Source organism: Notamacropus eugenii, chromosome 1 (assembly GCF_028372415.1).
Source record: "Notamacropus eugenii isolate mMacEug1 chromosome 1, mMacEug1.pri_v2, whole genome shotgun sequence".
NCBI lineage: Eukaryota > Metazoa > Chordata > Mammalia > Diprotodontia > Macropodidae > Notamacropus > Notamacropus eugenii.
Window position 1 is genome coordinate 30,339,497 of NC_092872.1, and position 25,426 is coordinate 30,364,922.

Below are 25,426 nucleotides of genomic sequence, written 5' to 3' on the forward strand. Positions count from 1 at the left end.
ACTACACCATGAATGTATGTGAAGAGAATCAAAGAGAAAGAAGGCCGAAATCCTGGTGTGGTCGCCAACCCAAGAGTCTGAAGGTGTTTCCTGCCCTGCAGCTGGAGATTGCTCAGCTCTTTCTATTTATCTTCTTGTGGCGCGTGGGCCGTGGACATCGTAGAATCAATTTGTATTATTGCCCAGAGTCACAAAACTCTGAATAATGCATTCTATAACTTGGCAGGAGGTTTTGCCAGGGGCAGACATATCCATGAATCCTTGCAACTTTAACTCAGTTTCTACTTCTTCAGTCTGTTAATAGAATTAAGCTTATCTTCTCTATTTTAAGACATAAGCAGGTCCTCCACGCCAGCTACTTTCCCATCTGACCCAGCGACCTGTCCGATTATCCCTGGCTGTGAAACTACAATTGACATTTCCAAAGGACGCACTGGGCTCGGACTGAGCATCGTTGGAGGAGCAGATACTTTGCTGGTGAGCACTTAAGGTGGTAAATACCTCAGGAGAAGAAGCAAGCAGAGTGGCTACAGTGCTGGAGCTGGAATCAGGACGACCTGGGTTCAAATGCTTACTAGATAACCCTGTAAAAAAATCATTTAACATTTAACATTTCCTCCTCTGCAAAGTGTAGATAAAGAATACCTATCCAGTGCAGTGCCTTCTTCACAGGGTTGCTTCAGGTTATAAATGATAAAGGGATAGTGACTGGATCTGTGGTTTTATTGATAAAAGAAGCTTCTGGCAGAGGAATCTTCCTGTCAATACAGGTACAGGTTAGCATCTGTCTTTCCATGGAGTCCATCTGGTATTCAAGTGGCGATCTTCCTCTGATTATTTTAATAACATGAAACTAGGGTTTTGTGTTGGTTATCCTCCATCTTTACACAACCAGACTGCTTCCTTTTCTAGTTAGACATATCTTTGATGAGAGTACTGGCTGAGGAGTCAGAGAATGTGACTTCACTGATCCTCCCTGGACCTCATTACCTCATCTGTAAAATGAGGTGTCCAATTAGATGGCTTTTGAAGTCACTTCTAACTGACTCTGGGAGCAGGGGGGGCGGGGGAGGGTGGGAAATATATGCATGCATCTTTAGCATTTTCTCCATTGCTTTCTAAACTCCAGATAATCAAGAAAACAATAAATCAATCCCTGATTTGCAATGTTCCCTGATTTCTGAAAGGTAAATGCTCACACTAAAAATTTAACAGTTAGATCTCATGATCTGGTATGAACGGACCCAAACACACCCTTTTACTTTTCTAACTCTAGAACTATGATCCATATCATTTTATTAGTTCATATGAAATAATAGAGCATCTAGTGTTCTTTGGATTAGATGGTGGTTTCAATTGCTTATTACTTTAAAAAAATAACTTTGGAATAGTAAGGTTTTGTGAGATTGGCAATGTTTTTTAATGCTCAGATTTCAAAACTTCTTGTCATCCACAACTCATATAAATTTTCTTTATTCATAATCTTTGAGATGACTCAAATATACTCTGTGAAGATCTTTTTTTAAGTTTAGATAGCTATAAATTAATCTTAAATATTTTTGAGTACAGAGATGTCTGTTGTGCCTTAATAGTTTCAGTTTGAAAAGTATGTTTTGGATTTTTACTTTCTATTAATAACAAAGATTTTTATACAAGGTTGGGTTTCTTTTAAACTTACAAAGCAATTTCACCTTGACATCCCTGTAAGACATAATGTACAACTATTATGATACCTATTTTTTAGGTGAAGGATCTAAGGTACAAAAAATAGAAGTGGCCACACAAAAGTCACACAGATCATAAGTATTCAAGCTGGGATATGAATCCAGGTCTCCTGACTCTTGAATTGACCACTCTATTCACTGTTTCATAGTAGTTTGCATAAGATTATTTTGTAAAGGTGGTGCTCTCACACACAGACTTGATCTTACTCAGTAATACTTTAGTCCATGTTACTCAATGAATTTAGCCTGTGTTTTTTTTTCTTTATTGGAGTGGAGGGAAATCAAAAAACAACTTTTCTTCTCATTCCACAGGGCGCCATTATTATCCATGAAGTTTATGAGGAAGGAGCTGCCTGTAAAGATGGAAGACTTTGGGCTGGTGATCAGATTTTAGAGGTATGGATTTAGAGCTTAGAGAATATATGTAAGACTTTCTTGGTTATGAAAAAAAGATGTTGTTTTGTTTTGTTTTGGTTTCTGTTTCTTTTTAACAGCCCAGTTTCTCACAGTCCATGTCTGATTCTGGTCTAGGTGAATGGAATTGATCTCAGGAATGCTACGCATGATGAAGCCATTAATGTCCTGAGACAGACGCCTCAGAAAGTGCGCCTGACTATCTACAGGGATGAGGCCCAGTATAAGGAGGAGGACATGTATGATATGTTCAATGTAGAACTGCAGAAGAAGCCTGGAAAAGGGCTTGGATTGAGTATTGTTGGAAAAAGGTATGAAAAGGCAAAGTTATTCTCTACACTGAGGAAGGGGGGCTTTCAGACAATCTAGAGTCTAAGAACATTTGTGTGTGGGCCAGGGAAATATGCAAATATTTATTTATTTCATAGATTCAATTTATATTATTAGAATCACAATACTTTGAATAAGTTATTACATTCTGACAAATAAATACATAAATTGATCAAAGCAACATTTATGTTTATATTTCTTTGTGGGATTCTAAAATAATAAATATGACAAGATCCAAATATGAGAATAGTAAGTAGGAGATAATAGTTGAGGGAGGAGCTTAAAATAATATTTCCATCTATATTTTACTGGAGGCCATCTTTAATTTTGAAAATTGCATTGGATTTAGAGTTAAGAGAAAGTTGGGTTTGAAACCCAGTTCTGACTTTTATTGTGTAAGCTTTAGCAAGTCACTTAACAATTTCTCCTAGCCTCAGTTAACTCATTTTACAAATCAGGATGACAATAATACTTTGACTATCTATCTCATATGGTTATTTTAAGGAAAACATATTGAAAATTTTACAGCACTATATGAATGCAAATTATTATTTAGTGCAAATTGTGAATTTATTATTTATAGGCTCTTAAGAAATGTTCATTGACTGAAATCAGCGGTAGGGCTTATTCTGTTTGTTCACTCCTGGATAAAGCCATTGATTATACGTGGTGACAAATGTACAACTACCTGGTAAAGATAATAAAAACTCTCATTTTAATGGTACTTTAAAAGTTACTAAACACTTTTCTAAAATGAAAGGAAATGAAAAGGGAATCGTATTCAGAAATAAAATATCATCACTCAAATCTGAATTCCAAACAAAAATTCACAGTTGCCAGAAGGATAAAACAATTTGAAAAATTCTTCACAGGGTGTGGGTTCATGCAAGATCCCAGAGTTTGACCTAACAGAATTTGGAAAAACCTCTTCTAAGTAATTCATTTCACATTTTCTGTATTATAGTTGACCTAAATGCTAATGAAGTATCAGTAATGGGCTGAGTTTTTTGTTCAGTCTTTTCAGTCATATCTGATTCTTTGTGACCCCATTTAAGGTTTGCTTGGCAAAGACTGGAATGGTTTGCCATTTCCTTCTCCAGCTCATTTTACAGATGAGGAAACTGAGGCAGACTTGCCCAGAATCACACAGCTAGTATCTGGGTCCATCATTTGAATCAAGGCTTCCTAACTCCAGGCCCTGCACTTTATGCCTCTGCCTCTTAGCTAACAGGCTAAGTTACTTTGTGCTTTAGTCACTTTGGTCCAGCAATTTTAAGGTTCCTTTTAAATATCCTCAAACATGTTGTATTAATTCAATGAGGTAAATGAGGTCACAAAAACCTGCCTTTTTCTAGATCTTTTATAAACTCATTTTACCCTTAAGAAGTAGCCACAGAGTTCAATAAAAATGAAGTTAACATACACTCTTCTGTTCCCACTCAGTAAAATATATGTGCATTAAGCAAATGTCTATTTGCTGCAATACGTTTTCAGGGGGGAGATCAACATTTTTGAATAGGACCTTGAGAATTTGTCGAGTTCCGCTCTCTGTTTGTAAGAGGGACCAGGACTCCAGCTATGACAGGGATGGTTACTTACAGCGAGTTTTATTGTTCTCCAAGGAAGCAATGCTAACAACTTCCTTGACCACCTCATAATTCCCCTAGTCTCCTCTGGTGCTCCCTTTAGGGTTTTTTACACAGGTGCCCTGTAAGGTAATAAGCATTTGTAAAATTAAATAGCCTTTCCTGGGCAATTCATTTTCATGAAACAATCTGAAGGAGAAAAATAGAAAAGCCCTGCTGAGTAGATATTGTCTTCCCATTTTATAGCAAAGAAGACAGAAAGAAAGCCTTCCAGATGGTGATTTGCCCCAGCAGGGGTTATAGAGTGTCAACCTAGGATGTTAAATCCTTAACCCTCTGGGCTTTCCTCCTGACCTCAGATCCTTGTGATCCCAAAGAAAATTTCTGACTTCTTTTTCCAAATGAATTAAAATCTCAGTGACTGGCCTTTTATATTGTAACTCCAGTAAAATCAGCCAAAACCAGTGAAAACTCATCTGCATGCTCATCCCAAAGTTTCCTTGTGGATCCACTTCTGAATGACCTCCCTTCAGAGCAAATAGGTTAATTTTAACAAGGAACATGAATGTCCCTCACTTAAGATGTCATGCCTTGTGATCATAGGATTATAGATTTAGAGGTCATTTTAAGTACAATCCCTTTCATTCCACAGTTGAGGAAACTAGAACCCAGGCACTGAGTGGCATAGTTAGCCATTGACCCTGAGTCCTTTGACAAAGAATCCATGCAGTCTATCAGCAAGCATTTATTAAATGCCTACTGTTTGCCAGGCACTATTCTAGGTAGTGAAGATATAAATTTTAAAAAAGGAAAGAAACGATTCCTATTCTCTAAGGGCTTCTGTTCATTCTCATTGACTCCATTTTTGCTGTACTATATGGACTCAGAGGGGTCCAGTGATGATTATTTTAGTGATATTGTAATATCTCATGGTAATGAATCATAAATAGCTAATAATAGCCAACATTTATATAGTACCTACTATGTACCAGGCACTGTGCTAAGTGCTTTACAGTTATTAGGTTAGTTGATCCTCACAACAACCCAGGTGAGGTTTTACAGATGAGGAAACTGAAGTTAAAGGATTTGCTCAGGGTCACATAGCTAGATTTGAGCTCAGGCTGCTCTGATTCTGCATCAGGCACTTTTCCCATTGTGCCACCAAGCTATTATTTCTGTCTCCCACAAGACACTTTATAATGTTTTTGTTGAAGGAATGAGAAAATCCCTGGAATCTAATCCCCTTAGCTTATAGATGAGAAAACAGATCTGCAGAGAGAGAACGCTTTAGCTTAGGGTCAGGGTAAGGCAGCAGAGGCAGGCTGGAGGTGGATCCTTAGACTTTACCACGTGCACCCTTCTCTGTGCTCCTCTTCATTTACTCCAACTCTGCTCATTTTACAAGTGAGGAAACCAAGACCGAGAAAAAACTGGGTTTCTCCAACAAAATCTAGTTAGTTCTAGATCCATGATTAGAACCCAGGACCCAGGGAGTGATCTTCTCACTAGATTATGCTAACATATCCATAGCTAATAAATACTGGTATACTGGAGTATGAACCTACTCATATACAAGGATCTATAGTTTTATTCTTATTCTATGGAGGGGTAATGGTGATTTTGAGGAGCTGATCTGGTTAATAAGAGTCTCCTAGGTGGAAATCAGCTGTGTTCTTATTGTTCAGTCATGTCCAGTTCTTTGTCTACATATGGAATTAACTTGGCATATGTATTAGAATGGTTCGCTGTTCCTTCTCCAGTGGATTAAGGCAAAGGGTAACACAGCTAGTGAGTGTCTGAAGTCAAATTTTAACTCAGGTCTTCCTGACTCCAGGCCCATCACTCTATCCACTGAGGCCCCTAGCTATCTCCAAATTAGTTATACTGATGATTAAAATGAAAAATGAAAGTGAGGTGATGCTTACCTCTAGACCTGTATTTATGTGATAGATAAATTAAATCTTCCAAACAATAAAATTAGTCAGCAGTTTTAAATATCTTGGGTTTTTGTTGTTTTGTTGTGTTTTTGAGAAAATGGACATCAGGCATTTGGTCTTAATAAATGTTTATTTAAAGGTTAAGAGGTAGAATGAAACAGTGGGAGAAAAGCAAAGCAACTATATGGGCTTTGGAATGAGAGGGACCAGGATTGAATCCTGTCTGTCACTACTTGTATGGCCTAGGATGATCTCCTGGTTATTCAATTTACTCATGTGTAAAATGAATTCGGTGCTGGACTACAAGGCCTCCAAGGTTCCTTCTAGCTCTTCACATTGGATTCTGTTACTGATTAGTCTATATTCCTTAAATATATTTTAATGTTAACAGTATTTCCTCAAGATAGGTCTTAACTATAATTATGTCCTAAAGTCATAGTAATAGAGCTAACTTTAGGTATAAGCAAAATAAAAAAGTCATTTGTTGAAGCAAAGCTTCATCCACTATATAACCAACACATTATAGCTAGGAAAAAATATCAGAATTGCTAACCTCCCCCAAAGCCTTCCCTAATTCCCTCAGTTGTCAGTCTTCTCTCCTTGCTCAAAATATTTTGTATTTATTTCTTATTCCACGTGTTGTCTTCTTCCAGTTTTATCCTGTCCATATTTTACCCCCAAGGATCTTTTGTAAAAATTTCTTGAAGGTGTGTCATGTTTCATCTTGGCCTTTTATTCCTTGTGCTGAGAATAGGATCATGCACCTTATTGGAACTTAATAAAAATGAACTGAAAATAAAAATTGTATTTGCAGAAATGATACTGGCGTATTTGTGTCAGACATTGTGAAAGGAGGAATTGCAGATATGGATGGAAGATTGATGCAGGGAGACCAGATATTAATGGTAAATGGGGAGGATGTTCGTAATGCCACTCAGGAAGCTGTTGCAGCCTTACTAAAGGTAATCATTTTTAAAGTTAATAATAACATTGCTGCATAGTACCATGGGAAAAGAAAATAACTTAAAAGTGAGCTATCGCAATTAACAGTTACTGATCTCATCACACTTTAATAAACAAGATCCTTTAATTCACTGATAGTTTTAAAATGGTAATCTTCGGTGCAATTATCTATAATATTAGTATACATTTTATTGGGTAATAGGGAGTATTATAAATGGACTCTTAATGATGTAAATAAAATCTCCCATCCTCAAGATCTGTTAAAGAAATTTCTTGGAGGAGTTTGGCCAAAGGCCAATGTTCCTCACTGGAGCTTAGAGGCCTGGCAACAGAATGTTTTCAATAGACTAATGTACCTCAGTAAAACACCACACACACACACACACACACACACACACACACACACACACACACACACATCTTTGAAAGACAGATGCTATTTTTAGAAGATGCAGAGCTAACATGAATGCTAATTCTTTCAGGGAAATTTTATCTTAAAACGAACATACAGATTTATCAAGATGACATACTGGATGGATAGGGAAATCTTTTTTTTTTTTTAAATCAAACTCCAAAATTTAAGCTACATGCACACTTATACAAAGAAGATGAGGTTAGATTGTAAATAGAAACCTTATTATACCCTACTCTACTTAACTGACTATTGGCCCAATCACCTAGTCACTGCAGGACAAATTGAAGAGAGAGAATTAATGAAAGAGAAAGGCATAGAGAATCCTTAGAGATTATCAGGGTCTTTCAGCCATCTTAACCTAGACCTTCATCATGCCCTAAGGAAGAAGGAATGGCTCCAAAAGCCCTGTCATTTTCTGACCTTTGGAAATAGTCATCACAACCAAGTCATCTGAAATTCTTTGTCTCCCTAACCTCATTTGCCTTAGCAGTGTGGCACACCACTGTTAAATTAGGCCAAACAAGCACTTACTGAGCATGTGCTACATGCCAGCTACAGTGATAAGTGCTAGGCACACAAAGAAAAGCAAAAGTAGGCCCATCTCTAAGAAGATTATAGAATAATGGGGGAGAGAGACCACATGCAAACACCTATGTCAAGCAAAATATATATAAGATAAATGGAAGATAATCTAAGAAGGGAAGCACAAGGATGAAGGGGGAGTTTCAGGAGTGGTCCTTGTTAGCATTAGGGAAACATGCCCAGAAATGCAGGAGAAAATGCCTAGCAATGGCCAATGCCTGTTGGCATAATGCTATGTTGCAGTGAGGCTGCCCTTTCTAAGCACTACAGCATTCTCTATGGGAAATATGGATAGACTAACTTCCAAAAGATTCTAGTAAAAGCCTTGTTTCTTTTTGCCTGTATGTACTGACTGTAAGCATGCCCAATCTTAAAGAGAAGCTGGGATACTCCTCGAAGGCTCCTGCCTTCCTAAACCCACAACTCCTCTATACTATCTCTCTTTCTGTGTTAATAGAAGAGAAAGGAAGACGTAAGGAAGTGAGAGAGACCAACAGAGCAACAGAGTCATCCTTCTTCATTGATTCCCTGAGACTGATTCTTTCTTCAAGGATGACAGGGAAGTCAAAAGTTACACACATAGAAGTTTAGCCTGTTGTTTGTGAAGGAAGACCAGAGGAAGAGAGAGGAAGGGAGAGGAATGAACATTTCTATATCATTTACTACGTGCTAAGCACTTTTACAAATATTACTTCATTCGATCCTGATAACAACCCTGAGGTATAGGTGCTATTATAATTCCTCTTTGTACAGTTGAGGAAATTGAGGCAGACAAAGGTTAAATGTCTTCCCCAGAGTCATGTGACTAGCTTCTGAGGTTGGATTTGAACTTAGGTCTTCCTGATTCCAGGCCAAGCATTCTATCTACAGTGCCACCAGCTGACTCAAGTAGAAATAGAGACAAAGGAAGATAATTTAATATTGTCTAGCCTGCACACCGGGGCCTAGATCTAGTCTCTGCTCTACACTGTTCTTTCCATGTTATGGTCTCACACCACACACACATAGAGCTTTCATATGAGCTCTGTTCTCTGTGATAGTCTTTCACCTTCTCCTGGCACCTTGGGAGTGATACTTCAGACTTTTCATTGCACATCAGATATTTTAGAGGTTTGAAGCTGTATGTTGAAACAGACCAGGGAAACTAGAATGAATCAGTCCTGTTCTGAATGGAAGACCATTTCCCTGATTAAGTCACATGGTACTAAATACTGCCTTCTTATTCAGTCAGTTACTCTTGTTCAAGTTGTCACTTGCACGACTCATTGGCCAACTAAAAAAAACAGGTATCACTGGCAACAATATTACCACACAACTGTATAAATAGTTTTCCTATGTAATTTCTTTGTGATATTTGTAGGCTATATACGAAACTAGCACAGAATTATATTTATGATAAAAAGTGTTGATACATTTGTCTCAAATTTTAGAAAACATCACTGATATTTTAAACTTTTATGACATAATTGTGATCCTCTTTTGGTCTACTTGATTTAGAAATTGTAGTCACATATTCCATATTTCCCTTCTTGAAATCTTTTGAAGTTGAAGTAATAAGTAGCAGGTATTGTATGTCTACAAAATAAGGATTGGCTTCATGGTCAAAGATGAAATATGGGACTTCATGAATTACTCCTCTGACCCATTATAGTATTTCTTATCTCAAAGATATTTTTTATTTGTAATGCTTTCCTTTCCTTTTAACAATATGGCCTTTTAAGTCAAAATTTCTGGGGGGGGGGGGTGGTTTGTACACATACGAGGAAGCCTTTTGTGACTGTACTCTTCAGGCAAAATGAAATGGAGAATTAGGGCAATTAACTGAATAACTTTGCTGTTGAGGTAAAAAAAGAAGTGGATTAAAAGCAACACAGTTATTTAATTCAATTCATATTTTTTGTCTAGATCAATGAGTTTCACTAGATAAGTGCCCAACTCTTCCTTTGCCCTTGCCTTGATAAATACAATCTACATCTGCTGTATTGCACGATGAGCTCATTACTTATAAGGTACTCTAATAGGAGCAACCTTTTCAAAAATCAGCCCGTGGAATATAAAGTAACATAAAATCTGAATGTAGCATTTTATGGAAAGACTTCCATAAAAATTAACGATCCTTCAGTGTTCTGTTCTTCAGTGTTCTCTAGGCACAGTAAGATTGGAAGTTGGAAGAATCAAAACAGGTCCATTCCATTCAGAGAGGAGGACATCCCAAAGCAGCCAGGTGGGTAATTATGTCATTCCAAAGAGCAGAATTCTGCCTCCATACACCACAAACATATTAAATGTATTGTAAAACCACTGGGGTCACATGGCATTGAATCCAAAGGTCACTGGTAGGGGCAAGTGAAGAGCATGGCAACCTCTATTTTTTTTTCCTTTGAGACAGGAAAGCTTGGTGAAAATCCATTTATTAACCTTATAGCCATACCCATTTTTAGCTATTTATTTTTTTAAAAAATATTGATAGATTTTGCTTTTACATCACCTTCATCTCTACATAGATCTCTCCCCACTCTCCTCCCCAGAGAGTCATCCCATCTGATAAAGGATAGGAAGAAGGAAGGAAGGAAGAAAGGAAGGAAGGAAGGAAGGAAGGAAGGAAGGAAGGAAGGAAGGAAGGAAGGAAGGAAGGAAGGAAGGAAGGAAGGAAGGAAAGAAAAGTGAAGGCAGTTCATTAAAAGCTAACCAACATATCAACTGACCTCATCAATCCAGCAAAAAAAAAAATTAGGTACATATTAGGACCACACTCAGTCATTAGAATAGTGTTAGCTAAAGTGAAAACTACAGAAACCAAGACACAGTTTTGATATTTGAAACTTCCCAAGTCATCAATCAATTCAATTCATCCATCATTTGTTGCACCACTACTACATAAAAATTGTTGTTGCACTAGGTGATAATAATGTTTCCAAACTTTCAAGTTGTTTGCTATATAATAAACAGGATAGAATATATACTCCGGTTAATATAATCAAAGGTAGAAAGAGGAAAGAGGAAATCCAGGCCAAACACTTGAGTAGGGGGATCATGGTACCGGGATAGGGTGGGTGGGTAGAAAAGCCTTCGGAGGTGAGGTGCTGCTTGAGCTAGATGTTACAGGGGAAAAAATAGTTCAAAAGGAGGTGAGGAAGGGGCACATTACATGTGTGGAAGATGGCTTATGTAAATGTATAGAGGAAAGAGAAGGAAGGATGAGACTGCAGAAGAGCTTATGGACTTGTATGACTGGAACACTGTGAAATAAAGCTGGGAAGGTTGTTTGGAGATGGATTTGACAGAGACTTAAATGTCAGACTAAGGAGTTCATATTTTATTCTAGTGGCAGTAGGGAACCACGGGATGGTACGTGTGTTTGTATGGAAACTAGTTAACTAGTTTATAGTTACCCCTGACACTGAGTCCTAGTGAATACAACAACAACAAAAATGAAATATGCAAAAGAAATACTTATCTAATATGAAGTGTTTGGGGTTTTTTTGTTTGTCTGTTTTTGCTGGAAAACACTTCCCTCCATAAAACATGGGCTCATAGCACTAGGAAAATTTAAATATCCTCACAAAAATCACCAAAACTATCTGGAAAGAAACCTAGCTGCCATTTCTTTAAAATATTCTATGATAGCATATTCTAATGCTATTCACCTTAAAGCAGAAAATTCTTAATAATCCAGTTTAATTTCCTCCTGTTCTGATTTAAGTTCATTTCCTTTGTACAAATGAACAACACATAGATCACCACACATACATTATTCCATTATATACTTCAAGGTTAAAAAAGTTAATAGAAGCAGTTCAGTGTCATGGATAGAAAGCTGATCTTGGAGCCAGAAGGAACTGAGCTCAAAAACTGCCTCCGATAACTTGGGGCTATTTCCCTTGGGCAAGTCACTTACTCTCTCAATGTCCCAGATTGTAAATTGTGTAAAAGATGCCACCTTACCTTGGTAGAGGGAGTTTCTTCACTTGGGAATTCCATACACTAATAAAATCACTGTTTGAATCTTTATCCTAGCATTTCAATATAGTTAAAATTCTCATTTTTTTCTAGAAACTAAACCCATTTCACCAGCCTTCCCATTTTTCATTCTCTCTTTTTCGAAATGTTACTGTTCTTTTTTGTTTACCATCACATCCCTACCCTCAAGTTAGCCCTTATAACAAAAACAAATAACGTAAAGCAGCTTACCAGTGTTGTCAGTACATATACTATCTCATATCCACAACCTCTCATTCTAACATCTTTTAATCCTTTCCTTCCAACACTCTCTAAATGATCTACATTTTATTTTCATTATATAATCCTGGAACCAGAGGAAGTAATAGTGATGAGGACAAAACAATGCTGAAATCCAGATGGAATTATTTTGTAGGTAGCTCAATATTATTCTCAGGTCTTTGCCTTTATTCATGCATAAAATCAGTTTTTCTCAAATTTTTTTTGGTAAGCTTGACTTTTGACTAAATGAATCTAAATATTTCTAAATAATGGTGGCTTTTGCCACCAGTAAACTCACAGAATCATAAACTTTGAAAAGGACTCAGTACTCTAGTCTATCTAAATCACGAACCCCATCTTCAACTTCCTTGGAAATGAGAAGTGACCCAGACTCCCCTTCAATACCTCCAGCTTCTAAAAAGCTCACATTCCATTTTTTTTGTTTAGGTGCAATGATTGGCAAGTTTTTCTTTGTTGTGTTGAAATCTGCCTCTGATACTTCAAACTGTTGACACTGTCCCCACTTGCCAAAGCAAACCTATCCAATCCTTTTTCAACTCAATACATGGAAAATAGATTTATTTATTTTATTTATTCAATAAAAGTATCTCTTTAATACATCAGGCTCTTAGGGCTATCTTAAGTTGAACTCTATTCCCTCTGCTATTAATTTCCTCTCTCAAATTTAAATGGTGGCATCCCAACGAATGAACTTATTCTTAATTGCATTTAGACCGATCCCCCCCTTACACAGGCAGTGTGTGTGTGTGTGTGTGTGTGTGTGTGTGTTTATTTATCATCCTATATATCAACCATTTTGACATGCCCCCAACCTGAAAAATGAGTGACAAAAAAATCTTTGTGCATAGACCTTTGATAATGATTTCATCACCTAAAAGTATCATGACATAAATTTTATTATTTTCCCAGTTTGATGTGAATATTGTCTTCAGAATCTCTCAAAGTCTTTTTTGAAATGAAAGCTGATTTATCTTGGATCTATATAAGCTTTGTAATTTGGCAAATTTAGCCAATGAAAAAGTAGCAGAAATGAAATCGGTAAAGGCAAAGTCATCCTTCAAAATAGAACATTATCAGTGTGATTTTTATGGCTTAAATGCAACATGAAAAGAAACCAGTGCGATGGATTTTAGAATTAAGCAGTTTTCTTATTACTTTCTAAACTTGAAAGAATAATTAAGGTCTTATTTTTTTCTAGATGAGTGAAGGAAGTCTGTCATCCTTTACTTTCCCTCTTTCTGGATCCAACACATCAGAGGCATTTGACAGTGTTTCAAAGAAGAATGCCTGTAAGATTAACTTCATATTTGAATTAAATTGTGTATTAAAGGGGGATTTTCTTCCACTAAACTTGAGCTACAGTCTTTTCCTCTAAAGTATCTTAATAATGTGGAAAGTTTCTATGTATTCTGCTCTATTCCAAAATTATACCCTGTGAAGTTATATCCTTTGGAGTCTGCTTTTTAAAAGTATAGGTCTGGTGTTCTACTGGATAGATCAGGCAACTGGTTTTATATCCTAGTTTTGATGTTTCCTAGCTGTGGGACCATAGGCAAGTCACATCAACTCTGTGAGCATGTAGAAACTGATTATCTGGAGACAGTTGTATTTGGACTTGTTGTTGTGAAGATTGCACTTTGTCAACTTTAAATTTTCTAAGTATACATTTAAATGCCTACTGCTAATACAAAGATGTATATGAGCCATATATTCTCAAAGATCTTACACATAAGCACATAAGTAACTATGGCACAGAGAATATATAATGGCAGCAAGAAGTCAAGTGCTAGGCAATAAGCTATGAGCTAAGGATACAAAGAAAGGGGGGAGCAGCCCCCACTCTCAAAGAGCTCACACTTGAATATGGAGACATGTAAATAACTACCTACAAACAAGATATATATATATATATATATATATATATATATATATATATATATATATATATATATATATATATGTATATGCATGTATATACATACATATATACGTATATGTGTATATATACACATATATTCTGTGTGTATATATATATATATATATATAGATATATATGTATATCTATATATATATATATATATAAACTGGGAAAAAATCCAAGAGGTAAGGCACTAGGATTAAGGAAGACTGGGGAAAATTAGCAAAAGGTAGGACTTTAGCTGAGACCTGAAGTCGAGTAGCCAGGGAGCAGAGATGAAGAGGGGTAATATTCCTGGCACGGAGGAGAGCCAGGGAAAATGCCCAGAGTAGGCAGATGGAGTGTCTTGATTGAGGAATAGAAAGGAGTCCAGTGTCACTGGATTGCAGAATATGGGGTAGGGATGAGCGTGGTGTGGAGAAGGGAGAAAAGTGTAAGAATACTGAAAATTTTGGAAGGGTCAGGTTATGAAGTGTTTTAAAAATCAAAAAGAATTTTGTATTTAATCTTGTAGGCAATAGGGAGCCACTGAAGTTTACTGAATAGAGGGGTGAAATGGCCAGACCTGCACTTTAGGAAAATCATTTTGGTAGCTCAGTAGAAGATGAGATGGCGTGGGGCAAGACTTAAGGTAGGGAGACCTACGAGGAGGTTATTGCAGCAGTCCAAGCATGAGGTTATGAGGCCCTGCACCAGGGTGATGGAAGTGTCAGAGGAGATGGGAGCATATATAATAAATATGAACAGAGAATCCACAGAACTTGACAAATGATTTGATATGGGAGTTGAGATAGAATGAGAAACATAATACATATGAAGTTTTAGGCTTGGGTAAGACATTTGAAAAAGATCCTTTTTTTCAACCAGGCAGGTATGTGTGTGTAAAGGAATATGTAGTGAAGACAGAAATGGAATTTTCAAGAGAGGCTTTAAGGAAGTGGCATCTGAACTGGGCCTTGAAGAAAGGAACTTTAATAGATAGAAATGGAGGACGGAAGTATTTCAGCCAAGATTTATAGCTTATTATTATTGCACAAATAGGATTGAATAGGATGGACTTGGATGGTGTATATTTTAGTAAATGGAAATGGGCTTTGACTTAAGTAGCTAAATCCTAGGGAGTTACTTTAGGAAAACAGAAATTAAGGGGCTTGCCTGGGGTCACCCAGTTAGTAATGTCAGAATTGGAATTTGAATCCAGATTTTCTTGACTCTCAGCCCAGATCTCTTGAACTACAGTGCTTTTTTCTTGCTTATCTTGTATTATTATCATTACTGTTATTAAACTGGTATCCTACAAATTTTTCTTGAGCAGTATGGTATTTTTTTATTACTTTTTTTTCTATTAACATTAAGTAAATCCTATATATACATCAGGTGCTCCCATGATAAACAATGATTTCTCCATAATTATTTTATTTTTAAACTGAGAACTCATGCTTTCCTTCTCATGTGTAAATTATGTGCAAACTGCATCAGAGGAATTTTGGCCACGAGTGTTGGTCAAGGCTTGCTCAAATCTGTGAAACTGACCATCTGGGGGCTCAGTTTTCATTCTTTTTCATACTTCAGGGGCCCATGATTTCATTGGTACAGGTACTTCTTCCACTGGCTCAAATGAAAAACATATCCCCCTAGCCAGGACCCTAGTGACTTATACTTAGCTACTGTTCCTCACATGATAGTTGCTTAATGTCCTTGGTTCCATACTCAGGGACTCTGCTGCTTGACAGGGTGGCACTACCAGAGGCTGTCACCTTCACAGCATCCAAGAACCCAGGGCTAGATATCTATGTGCCCCAAGAAGGCATTAAAATTGGACTTTTAAATTGTTTGGCTTACAGTGTGTTTGGTATTAATAAAATTAAAATACTTGGATCCTTAGGTTGTTTTATATGAAGCTATAACTCTAATCTCTGAGGCTGTGCATTCATGGCTTTGTAAAGAGACTTTTGTAAAGAGTTCTCTTAACTCATTCAGAGTGGATTGTAGTTAGTGTATAAAATGAGAAGAAAGAAAGTGGGAGTGGTATAAAGTGAGTTCCAACTTTTAAAATAGGAAAGTGTATTTAAAAGGGTGGATTGATGTCAGGCAGTAGTTTCGTAGTGGTCCTTCCAAACAAATAAGTATGAATTGATCTCATAACATAATGATTGGGTTAGCCTATTTTATTGACATTATCATTCTAATAACTTTATTTCATCCTTTTTCATTTTACAGCAGCTTTGGAAATACAAGGATTAAGAACAGTTGAAATAAAAAAGGTAAATTGGACCAGAAAGCCATATAAACTATTCATTTGAGAGACACAGGGAGATCCATTTTCTGGAGAGCTATCACGCCATTTTAAGATACCCAGTGGGAGGAAAAATGTTTGTTTAGTGCAATATGGCCTGGTTTTATGGAGCAGAAGTAGAAAGCAGAGATTGCAAAATTCCCTGTGGAAAGTAACTATTAAGTATTGTAAAATACCCTTTCATAGTCAGTATAAGCATAAAGGCTTCTTTGTTTATAGTGATAGAATCTGTGTAAGAGAAACTTTTCATCTGTTCTTTAAAAAATTGTTAAGTCCACATTTCATTTTATTATCAAACTGAGCACCTCCCTGTAACAGACATTTCTTAATTGACCACTAACATACTTCATGAAAACAATCAAGGAGATAAGAGAAACCAGAGTCTCTGTTTTTTAAAATAATATTTTATTTTCCCTCAATTACATGCAAAAACAATTTTTATTCTTTTTTTTAAAGTTTTGAGTTCCCAGGTCTGTCTTTCCCTTCCTCACCTCCCTCTTCCCTGAGACATTATGCATGAGGCATCATGTAAAACGTTTGCATATTAGGGGCAAGCAAACAAACAAAAAGTGAAAAATAGCATGCCTCAGTCTGTATTCAAACAATATCAGTTCTTTCTTGGAGGCAGACAGCATTTTCATCATGAGTTTGCTGGGATTTGGATCATTCACAGTTCTTCACCATGCAGTATTGCTCTTTCTGTGTATGGTTTTGCTCATTTCACTTTGTATCAGTTTATGGAAGGCTTTCCAGCATTTTTCCTGAAATCATCCTGCTTTTCTTTTCTTATATCACAATAATATTCCATTATAATCATATCACAACTTGTTCAGCCATTCCCCAATTGATGGGACTCTCCACAATTTCCTATTCTTAGTCACCAGGAAAAGAGATGCTATAAATATTTCGTAGAAATAGAGTGTTTTCCTTTTTCCAAAAATTTCTTTGAGATACAGAACTAGTAGTGTTATTGTTAGGTCAAAGGACACGCACAGTTTTATAGCCCTTTGGGCATAGTTCCAAATTGTTCTCCTGAATGGTTGGATCAGTTCACAATTCTACCAACAGTGCATTAATGTCCCACTTTCCCCACATCCCCTCCAACATTTATCACTTTCCTTTTTTTGCCATATTAAGCAATCTGATGGGTGTGAGGTGATACCTTAGACTTGTTTTAATTTAAATTTAACTTGCATCATTAGTGATTTAGAGAATTATTTCCTATGACTATAGAAAGCTTTAATTTCTTTATCTGAAAACTGCCTATTCATGTCCTTTGACCATTTATCAATTAAGGAATGATGTGTATTTTTATAAATTTGACTCCAAATATTTGAGAAATGAGACTTTTGTCAGAGAAATTTGTTATAAATTTTTCCTCTCAGTTTTCTACTTTCCTTCTAATTTTAGTTGTATTGGTTTTGTTTGTGCAAAAACTTTTAATTTTATTTGATCAAAATTATCCATTTTGCATTTCATAATGCTCTCTATATCTTGTTTGGTCCTAAGTTCTTTCCTTACTCATAGATCTGACATATAAACTGTTTGATACTCTTCTCTTTTGCTTATAAAAACCTGAGTATATTTTTAATTTTTATTAATTTCCCTTACTTGATAGGATCATTCTTAGAGTAAATAATGCTGCTGTAGTCCAGCTGCAATTTATTTAAAGGAAGATAGGCATAACACATGTACACACGTACTCACAATGAAACTGAGTGCTACAAATTGTGTCACTCAGAGCCTTTCTCTTATCGGCCACACCACATTTGAGCCTAGTTTCTGATCAAGGCACTGCATTCTCACTCTTGGCCCTTAGTTTAAGAACCTGCATTTTTTCTCTTCTTCCTCTTCCCCCCTTTAACTTCCATGGCACCTCTTTAACTAATGGGCACTTTTCTGCTCAGAAATCTTTTGCTTACAGCATTTCTTTGGCCCAAGGGATGAGGATTTGGAGGAACAAAACAGTCTACCCTACCTACTTCCCAAAGGTGTTTGTAGGCTAAAAATGAGATAGCAGTTATAAAGTATTTTGGAATCCTCCAAATAGCATATAAATACTAGTTGTTACTAATGGCAATTATGCTAAGATCATCAATTAACAGGTCATGACTTCTACCACAGATAAAGACAGAAATGCCCTCAATCTGGCTTTCTGCTCTTCATGCTCCACTAGAAGATAGGAAAATACTTATGAAATATTATGCAGCAGAATTCAAATGAAGCATGATTTTTGCAATGAAAATTTTATTTTTCCTCTCTTGGCAGGGTCCTGCTGATTCACTGGGAATCAGCATTGCTGGAGGCGTAGGCAGTCCACTTGGTGATGTTCCAATATTCATTGCCATGATGCATCCAAATGGAGTTGCTGCACAGACCCAGAAACTCAGAGTAATTTAATTGCATAAGTCCTCAGACGTTTTTCTGGGGGGAGAATTTGTTGTAAAACTTCTCTCAGACTTTCATTTCGGGTTAACAAATCAAAACCTCTGTAATTCAGATACTACAAATCAAAGTTGGGGCAGTAGTATTTTTGGTAAAAAATAGAATGTTTTAGTGAAACAAGAATACTTTAAATTACTTTAATTAAAATACTTTAACTAAAAATACTTTAACAAAAGAAGAAAATTATTTAATAATTCCAACTTTGCAAACAAGGAAAATATCTATATCTATAGATATATCTAATGTGTTTGGCTTAATTAACCATGGCAAGATAAAATGTACAATAAGCGCTAAATTTTACCTTGAGTTTGAACATATTGGTTTGAAAGTCTCTTTGGCCTCCTGAATTAAGGGATAATTAGGTAGAGTTTGCATAAGATTATGAATTTTATCCAAGGTCCGTGTAATATCCTACCATTATACTTTCTTTTGAATACACATCCTAGTGATCTACCTGTCGACTGTAGCAGCCCACTCTCTGTGAATTACCTATGATTTTGTAAGAGCTGTTGTTTGGCTAAAAATTGTATCTTTTTTTTTTCTTAAAAGTAGATTAAGTGTATGTGAAATGATCCAGGCAACTCCATGAAAAGCTGCCAACACTAGACTGCCATAAATGGGTCCTCATAATTAAAAGCATTCTATAGGAATATTCCAGTTATATCTAAACTGTGCCCTAGTTCGGAATTAAATGCCAGTCCAAAGGGGTTCAGTCTAATCAATCCTGGCTCTAAAAATCTTATGTACAGCCCAGATAGCAATCCAGGCACTTTAGATGAAAATATCAGTGAGAATGAAGGAAGTAACAGCCACCAAATTCACTAAATTAAATTTTATAATAGTTTTTAATGTGCCTGCGATGTGCCACACACTGGAAATACACGTACTATTACGGAGGCAAAAACATGCGTGCATATAAGCAAGTACAGATTTCTATTCAAAATAAATACAGAGTAATTTCAAAGTTAGAGGGAACCTGCAACTAGGGGAAATGGAAAAGGCTTCTTTAGGGAACTTACACTTGAGGTCAGTGTGTCCGACTGTGACTGATCAGACCAACATGAGCTCGGAAGCTCGGAATGCTCTACCACAGGTTGGGCACAGATAGTCTGTGTGAACATCTGGGGAGCATATCACAAATAGTGATGTCAATTTGGTCCTCTCTGACGATGGACAACAACCAACCAACACTTGAGTTAAGGCAGGAAGGCTGCTAGATGTTCTGAGAGGGACATTTGAGAAGTGAGCCTTCCCCAAGTAGTAGATGGTCATTGTAAAGGAACGGAGATGGGCGATAAATGGTCTTGTATATTAAAGTAAACAAGCTTGACCAGAACACTGAATGATAAGGGAGAGTAATATGAAATCTCAGCTCAAGCTGCTTTCCTCTGATACAAAGTGCTATACTAAAAAAGCCTGGTTTAAGTTACTTTTTCACTAGATGCCTTAGAACTGGTACTATAAAAAATCAATTGTGCACATGTAGCTAGTTATGCCTTAAATGTTGAATACAAAAAACATTCCAGAACAATTCTAGTTTGTAAGTATTTCTATCACAAAACATCATAAATATCTAGAAAGAGGGTTGACTAAAAGACCTCTGAGGTCCCTTTCAGCACTGACAGTCCCTTTTCTGTGATTCCTCTTCTCTTAGGATGCCTTTCCCAAAAGAAAATAATTTTTTTTTAAAAACCCAAAATTCTTACTCTGTCAGCTGTTGCTCTCCTAGTTCCTTCTTCTGTAACAGCTTTCTCTGCCTCCCAACTTACAGTACTTTTAAAATTCTGTTAATGGGGAATTAGGATTTATAATGAAGTACAGAAGGAATTGGTCCAAAGAACTCATGAATTTTGAGGAATACCTATGCTAACTTAGTTGTAATAATGGTTTATTTCCTTCCTCTTGCCAAGGTTGGGGATCGGATTGTGAGTATTTGTGGAACTTCAACTGAGGGTATGACTCATTCTCAAGCAGTGAGCTTACTGAAAAATGCTTCTGGCTCCATTGAAGTACAGGTAAGAATTTTCCCAAAACAGCTTTTTGGGATATGGGTAGATTGAGAATAAAGGATGCAAAGCAAAAAGAAAACCTCCCAAACTACTAAAGCCTAATGCTGTCATTTTTGTATTTATTATTTCCATCTAAAATGTATGAATTCAAGGATTCTAGGCAAGAACTAAAGAGTTACTTTCTTTAACGTTTTTTTTCTCCTAGGTAATAGCATGTTCTATGCTTTTGGGGAAAAAATATTAAAAGATTTTACTTTTCATTTATTGTTAGGTTTCTGAATGAGTGAGAGGCTAAAATTCCCAAAGAAAATTGTAAAGAGTAATTATAAGATATCATTTAAGTAAAATGAAAAGACTTTTGAATTTATAGATACATTGTATATAACAGTAGCAATAATACTGTGAAGACAACTTTGAAAGCCTTAAGAACTCTAATCCAGCAGTGACCAATTCCAGAGGACTTGAGATGAAATGTGCCATCCACCACTGCTAGAAAGGCAGTGGCCTCTGGGTACAGTTTGAGACTTTTTTTTTTGACAGACCAATATGGGGATTTCTTTTACTTGACTATATGTATTTGTTACAAGAGTTTTGTTTTTCTTTATCAGTTGGGGGAAGGATAGAAAGCAGATAATGTGAACTTTCATGAATTGAAAAATAAATCTTAATTTTAAAAAGTTGTATAATAATATTTTGAGCATCCCCTGTAGAACAGGAAATTCTCCTTAATTTTTATGACTATATTTTTTAAAAAGCACTGACAAAAAGATCGATGTTGAGATCAGCATCAGTCCTGAGCTTAGGGAGTCTCACTGGGCCTCTCTTTTGCATACAGGTGGTTGCTGGAGGAGATGTTAGTGTGGTCACCAGCCCACAGCAGGAGCCAGCTGGCTCTAGTCTTTCCTTTACAGGACTGACATCAAACAGTATTTTTCAAGATGATTTGGGGTGAGCTCATATATTTTTGTTGATGTAAAATTGAAGGGTGTTCAGCCCTTGAAATGTGAATTGTGAAGATTAACTGAGGAAGAAGCAAGAATGGTTTCACGATTCGTATTTCCTGTAATATCAAGCACTCATTGTCTGTTCTTGACACTGTGTCTATCCCAATTCCCTGCAACGCTGACGAGAAATAATAATGCTGATGATAAAGTGGGTAGAGTATCATGAATTCTTTTGCCCTGTTTAAAAAGTATGACGGAATGAAAAACTATATACTCAGAACTTAAGTGTGGTGTGGTGGATAGACAGCTGATCTGGGAACTAGAAAGATCTAGGTTCATCTCTTCCCTTTCACCTATCTTTACTGTGTAACCCCGAGCAAGTCACTTAAGCTTTCAATTCCCTAAGCAACTCTCTAAGACTAAGTTGGAGAGAAAGTGTTGAAGCTTTGAATGTATTTTGAAAAGATTTATTTAACTGGGAATTTGCTTCGTTATTGTTTAGTGGCTTTCAGTCATGTCCATCTGTGCCCCACTTGGGGTTTTCTTAGCAAATATACTACAGTGGTTTGCCATTTCCTTTTCCAGCACATTTAACAGATGAGGAAATTGAAGCAAACAGGGCTAAGTGACTTGCCCAGAGTCACACAGCTAGGAAGTATCTGTGGCCAAATTTAAACTCAGGAAAATGAGTCTTTCTGACTTTAGACTTGGTGCTCTATCCACTATGCTACCTACCTGCCTCTGGGAACTTCCTACATTAGTGAAATTACAGATTGAATCCCTGTGCTTTTATAGAAACAGAAGGGATGAAGCCTGTTGCCAAATGGAGCACACCATCTCATATTCACTCATCTCAGGCTTGGCTTGGTAGGCTAGCCAAGCTGGTGTGGTCTGGCCCACTACATGAGGTGGAGGTGTCAAATTGTGTCTTTTGTCCTCTAGCCTATTAGAAGTAAACCCTGAAATTGACAACTACATAACTTCCTTTTCCATGAATGCAAAAGCTTGGAGTCACACAACAAATGATGACACAAATAAATGAGGTGTGTTTGTAAATGGCTCGATGCTATAGTGGCATTTATTTTCTTTTAGGCTCAGTTCTTGTCTCTGCACAGTAGGATGCTCATATAAATCACATTACTTGAATAGTCCACTAAATTTCAGCCCTCTCTCTAAAGTAGAGAACAAATAAACTTCTGGGCTGAGTGAGAACATGCTGTGAATATCTTAGTGTATAAGGAAACTGTAAATGAGTAATAGATTTAAGGTGTTAAGTGGGATTTCATTAGATTATGCAAATTTAGGATTTCCAGCATAGCAAACATTAGCTGGAAACTACTTATAATATACCTGCTGCCAGCTATGGGCAGACTAACTAACTTTCTTATCAGATAATTCCACATACATCAAATCCACAGCCACATACTAAAAATCCTCTTTTTGTTTTCTCTCTCTACTTTAGCCCTCCTCAGTATAAGAGTATCACTCTTGACCGAGGACCAGATGGTCTGGGTTTCAGTATAGTGGGAGGATATGGCAGCCCTCATGGAGACTTACCCATTTATGTTAAAACAGTATTTGCGAAGGTAAGAATACACATTTTAACCATCTCATTCTCCCCTAAACATTCATTATTAGTGGTCAGCAGCTGGCTTATTAGTTTATGGCCTGAGGTAAATGCCAAATGGCCAGCAGTTGATCTTTTTCATTGGGAACTCCCTATAGGAATGAGCTATTAAATATTTTGTCCAATTTGATGCCTAGTTACATTTAAAGGGAAATGAACCTAAATTGAAGTTGGATGTAATGCTAGGGAAACACTCTATAGTCGTGTAGTTAAAATTCAGTTAATCATTGGAATCTCTCCTTTTATCATTGAAAATAGAACATAATTGCACAAGGTGTCCTTAAAGTCTTAGTACAGTTTCCAGCTTTAATAGTTTAAATATTTTATTATATATAGATAAATCCCAGAGAGAAAAAAACAATCATAGAATTCTAGGTCTGGAGTCAGGAAGACTTGCATACAAATCTGGCCCAGATATTTCCTAGCTATGTAAACCTGGGCAAGTCATGTAACCTCTAAAATACCTCCTTTCTCCTAGCTTTGTCATGAGGATAAAATGAAATGATAATTGTAAAACATTTAGTATAGTGTCGGTCACATAGTAAGTGCCATAGAAATGTCAGCTAGTCTAAGGATACCTTATCCTTTCAGTCACTAAATCAACAGACATTAAGTTCTTACTATATGCCAGGTTCAGTCCTAAGTAATTCAAAAAATGAACAAAATACCAATATTAAGCCAAACTCTGAAAATAAATAAAACTTGTAAATATTTCTGTTATTGTTACATTATTGTTTTACTTGATAGGGTCCATCATATCATTTCTGTGAGTTCTTCTCTAAGCCAATTTGTATCCTATCCATGCTTCAGTAGATAATTTCAGTGAGTTGTTACAACCAAAAAACAACAAAAACAAAAAGTTCATTACCCAGCATCCAACTCCTGATGCATTTAACTAAGTTGGTTCTTGTATGAGAGATTAACAATCTCAGACCAAACCAGTTTGGTAGGACCTTCCATAGTTCATGATTGATTAGAATAGGCTTTGAAAGGTAAGGATTCTGTCTGTACTAGAATGAGGAAGGCTTCTGGGTAGAACTGTTAATTCAGGGAATAAAAGTATCGAATCAGAATTTTAGTTCTGCAGGGGAGCTTAGAGAACATCTGGACCAAGTTCCTCATTTTACAGTTCAGAAAACTGAAGCATAGAAAGGAGTTATGACTTGTCCAAGGTCATTACTAGTTCCTGATAAGAGCTTGGACTAGAGCCCTTGTTTGTTCATTTCTGACCTTTATACTTTTTCTTGCTACATTTTGTCACTTTCACTAGCAGTCTGAAATACACAAACCATACACTTTCTCATGCCTCTATTTAGTTATATCATTTTCATCAGAGAACTTCATAATGCCTATAATTGCCTCTCATTGCTCAAGGCAATTAATAATAATGCATTTTTAAAGCTTCTCACCCAATGGCTCTTTGTACTTTTTACTTATAGACATCAGGGGAATTGTGATCTCATTATGTGACTATTTCTTCTGTCAATGCAAGTCACAACATATCCATACCTTCTTACACTGTACAGATCTTGAGTCTTGTCTATGTTCTCCCATAGCTTCTTCATACAGAAGCTACCCAATGTATGTTATAGTCCTTCCTTTAAGTCAGGAGCTTTTGAAGTTTTGTATTGTTTTGTTTTGGTTTTGTGTTTTTTTGTTTTTCAAGGGACAACTGTGGAAGTCTGAAGCATACAGATCCCCTTTCAGAACAGTAATTTTGAATACATACAATAAAATACAAAACAGTTTTCACACAAATAAAATCAGATTTAAATAATTAGAGAAATAACAGTTGTTCTTGAGTAGGCCAAACATATAATAAAAATGACAATTCTACCTAAATTAGTTTACTTATTCAGTGCCATACCAAACAAACTAACAAAAAGCTATTGCATACAGCTAGAAAAAATGATAACAAACTTCATCGGGAAGAACAAATGGTCCAGAATGTCAAGGGAATTAATGAAAATCAAGGGAAGGTGGCCTAGCAGCAC

The 25,426-nt window shown here is 36.4% G+C and overlaps 1 protein-coding gene across 24 annotated transcripts in view; it reads left to right on the plus strand.

The window, feature by feature from the left end:
- Positions 1-25,426, plus strand: part of MPDZ (multiple PDZ domain crumbs cell polarity complex component) — a 312,491-nt gene that overhangs the window by 281,251 nt on the left and 5,814 nt on the right. For 16 of the 24 annotated variants that reach the window (XM_072596383.1, XM_072596408.1, XM_072596401.1 and 13 more), the window contains 11 exons: positions 332-477; positions 2,037-2,120; positions 2,256-2,449; positions 6,806-6,953; positions 10,074-10,175; positions 13,392-13,482; positions 16,332-16,375; positions 18,676-18,798; positions 20,763-20,867; positions 21,697-21,809; positions 23,268-23,391. In XM_072596383.1, the coding sequence (XP_072452484.1) occupies positions 332-477; positions 2,037-2,120; positions 2,256-2,449; positions 6,806-6,953; positions 10,074-10,175; positions 13,392-13,482; positions 16,332-16,375; positions 18,676-18,798; positions 20,763-20,867; positions 21,697-21,809; positions 23,268-23,391 (1,274 nt within the window). The other 8 variants (XM_072596445.1, XM_072596462.1, XM_072596508.1 and 5 more) reach the window with 3 other exon arrangements.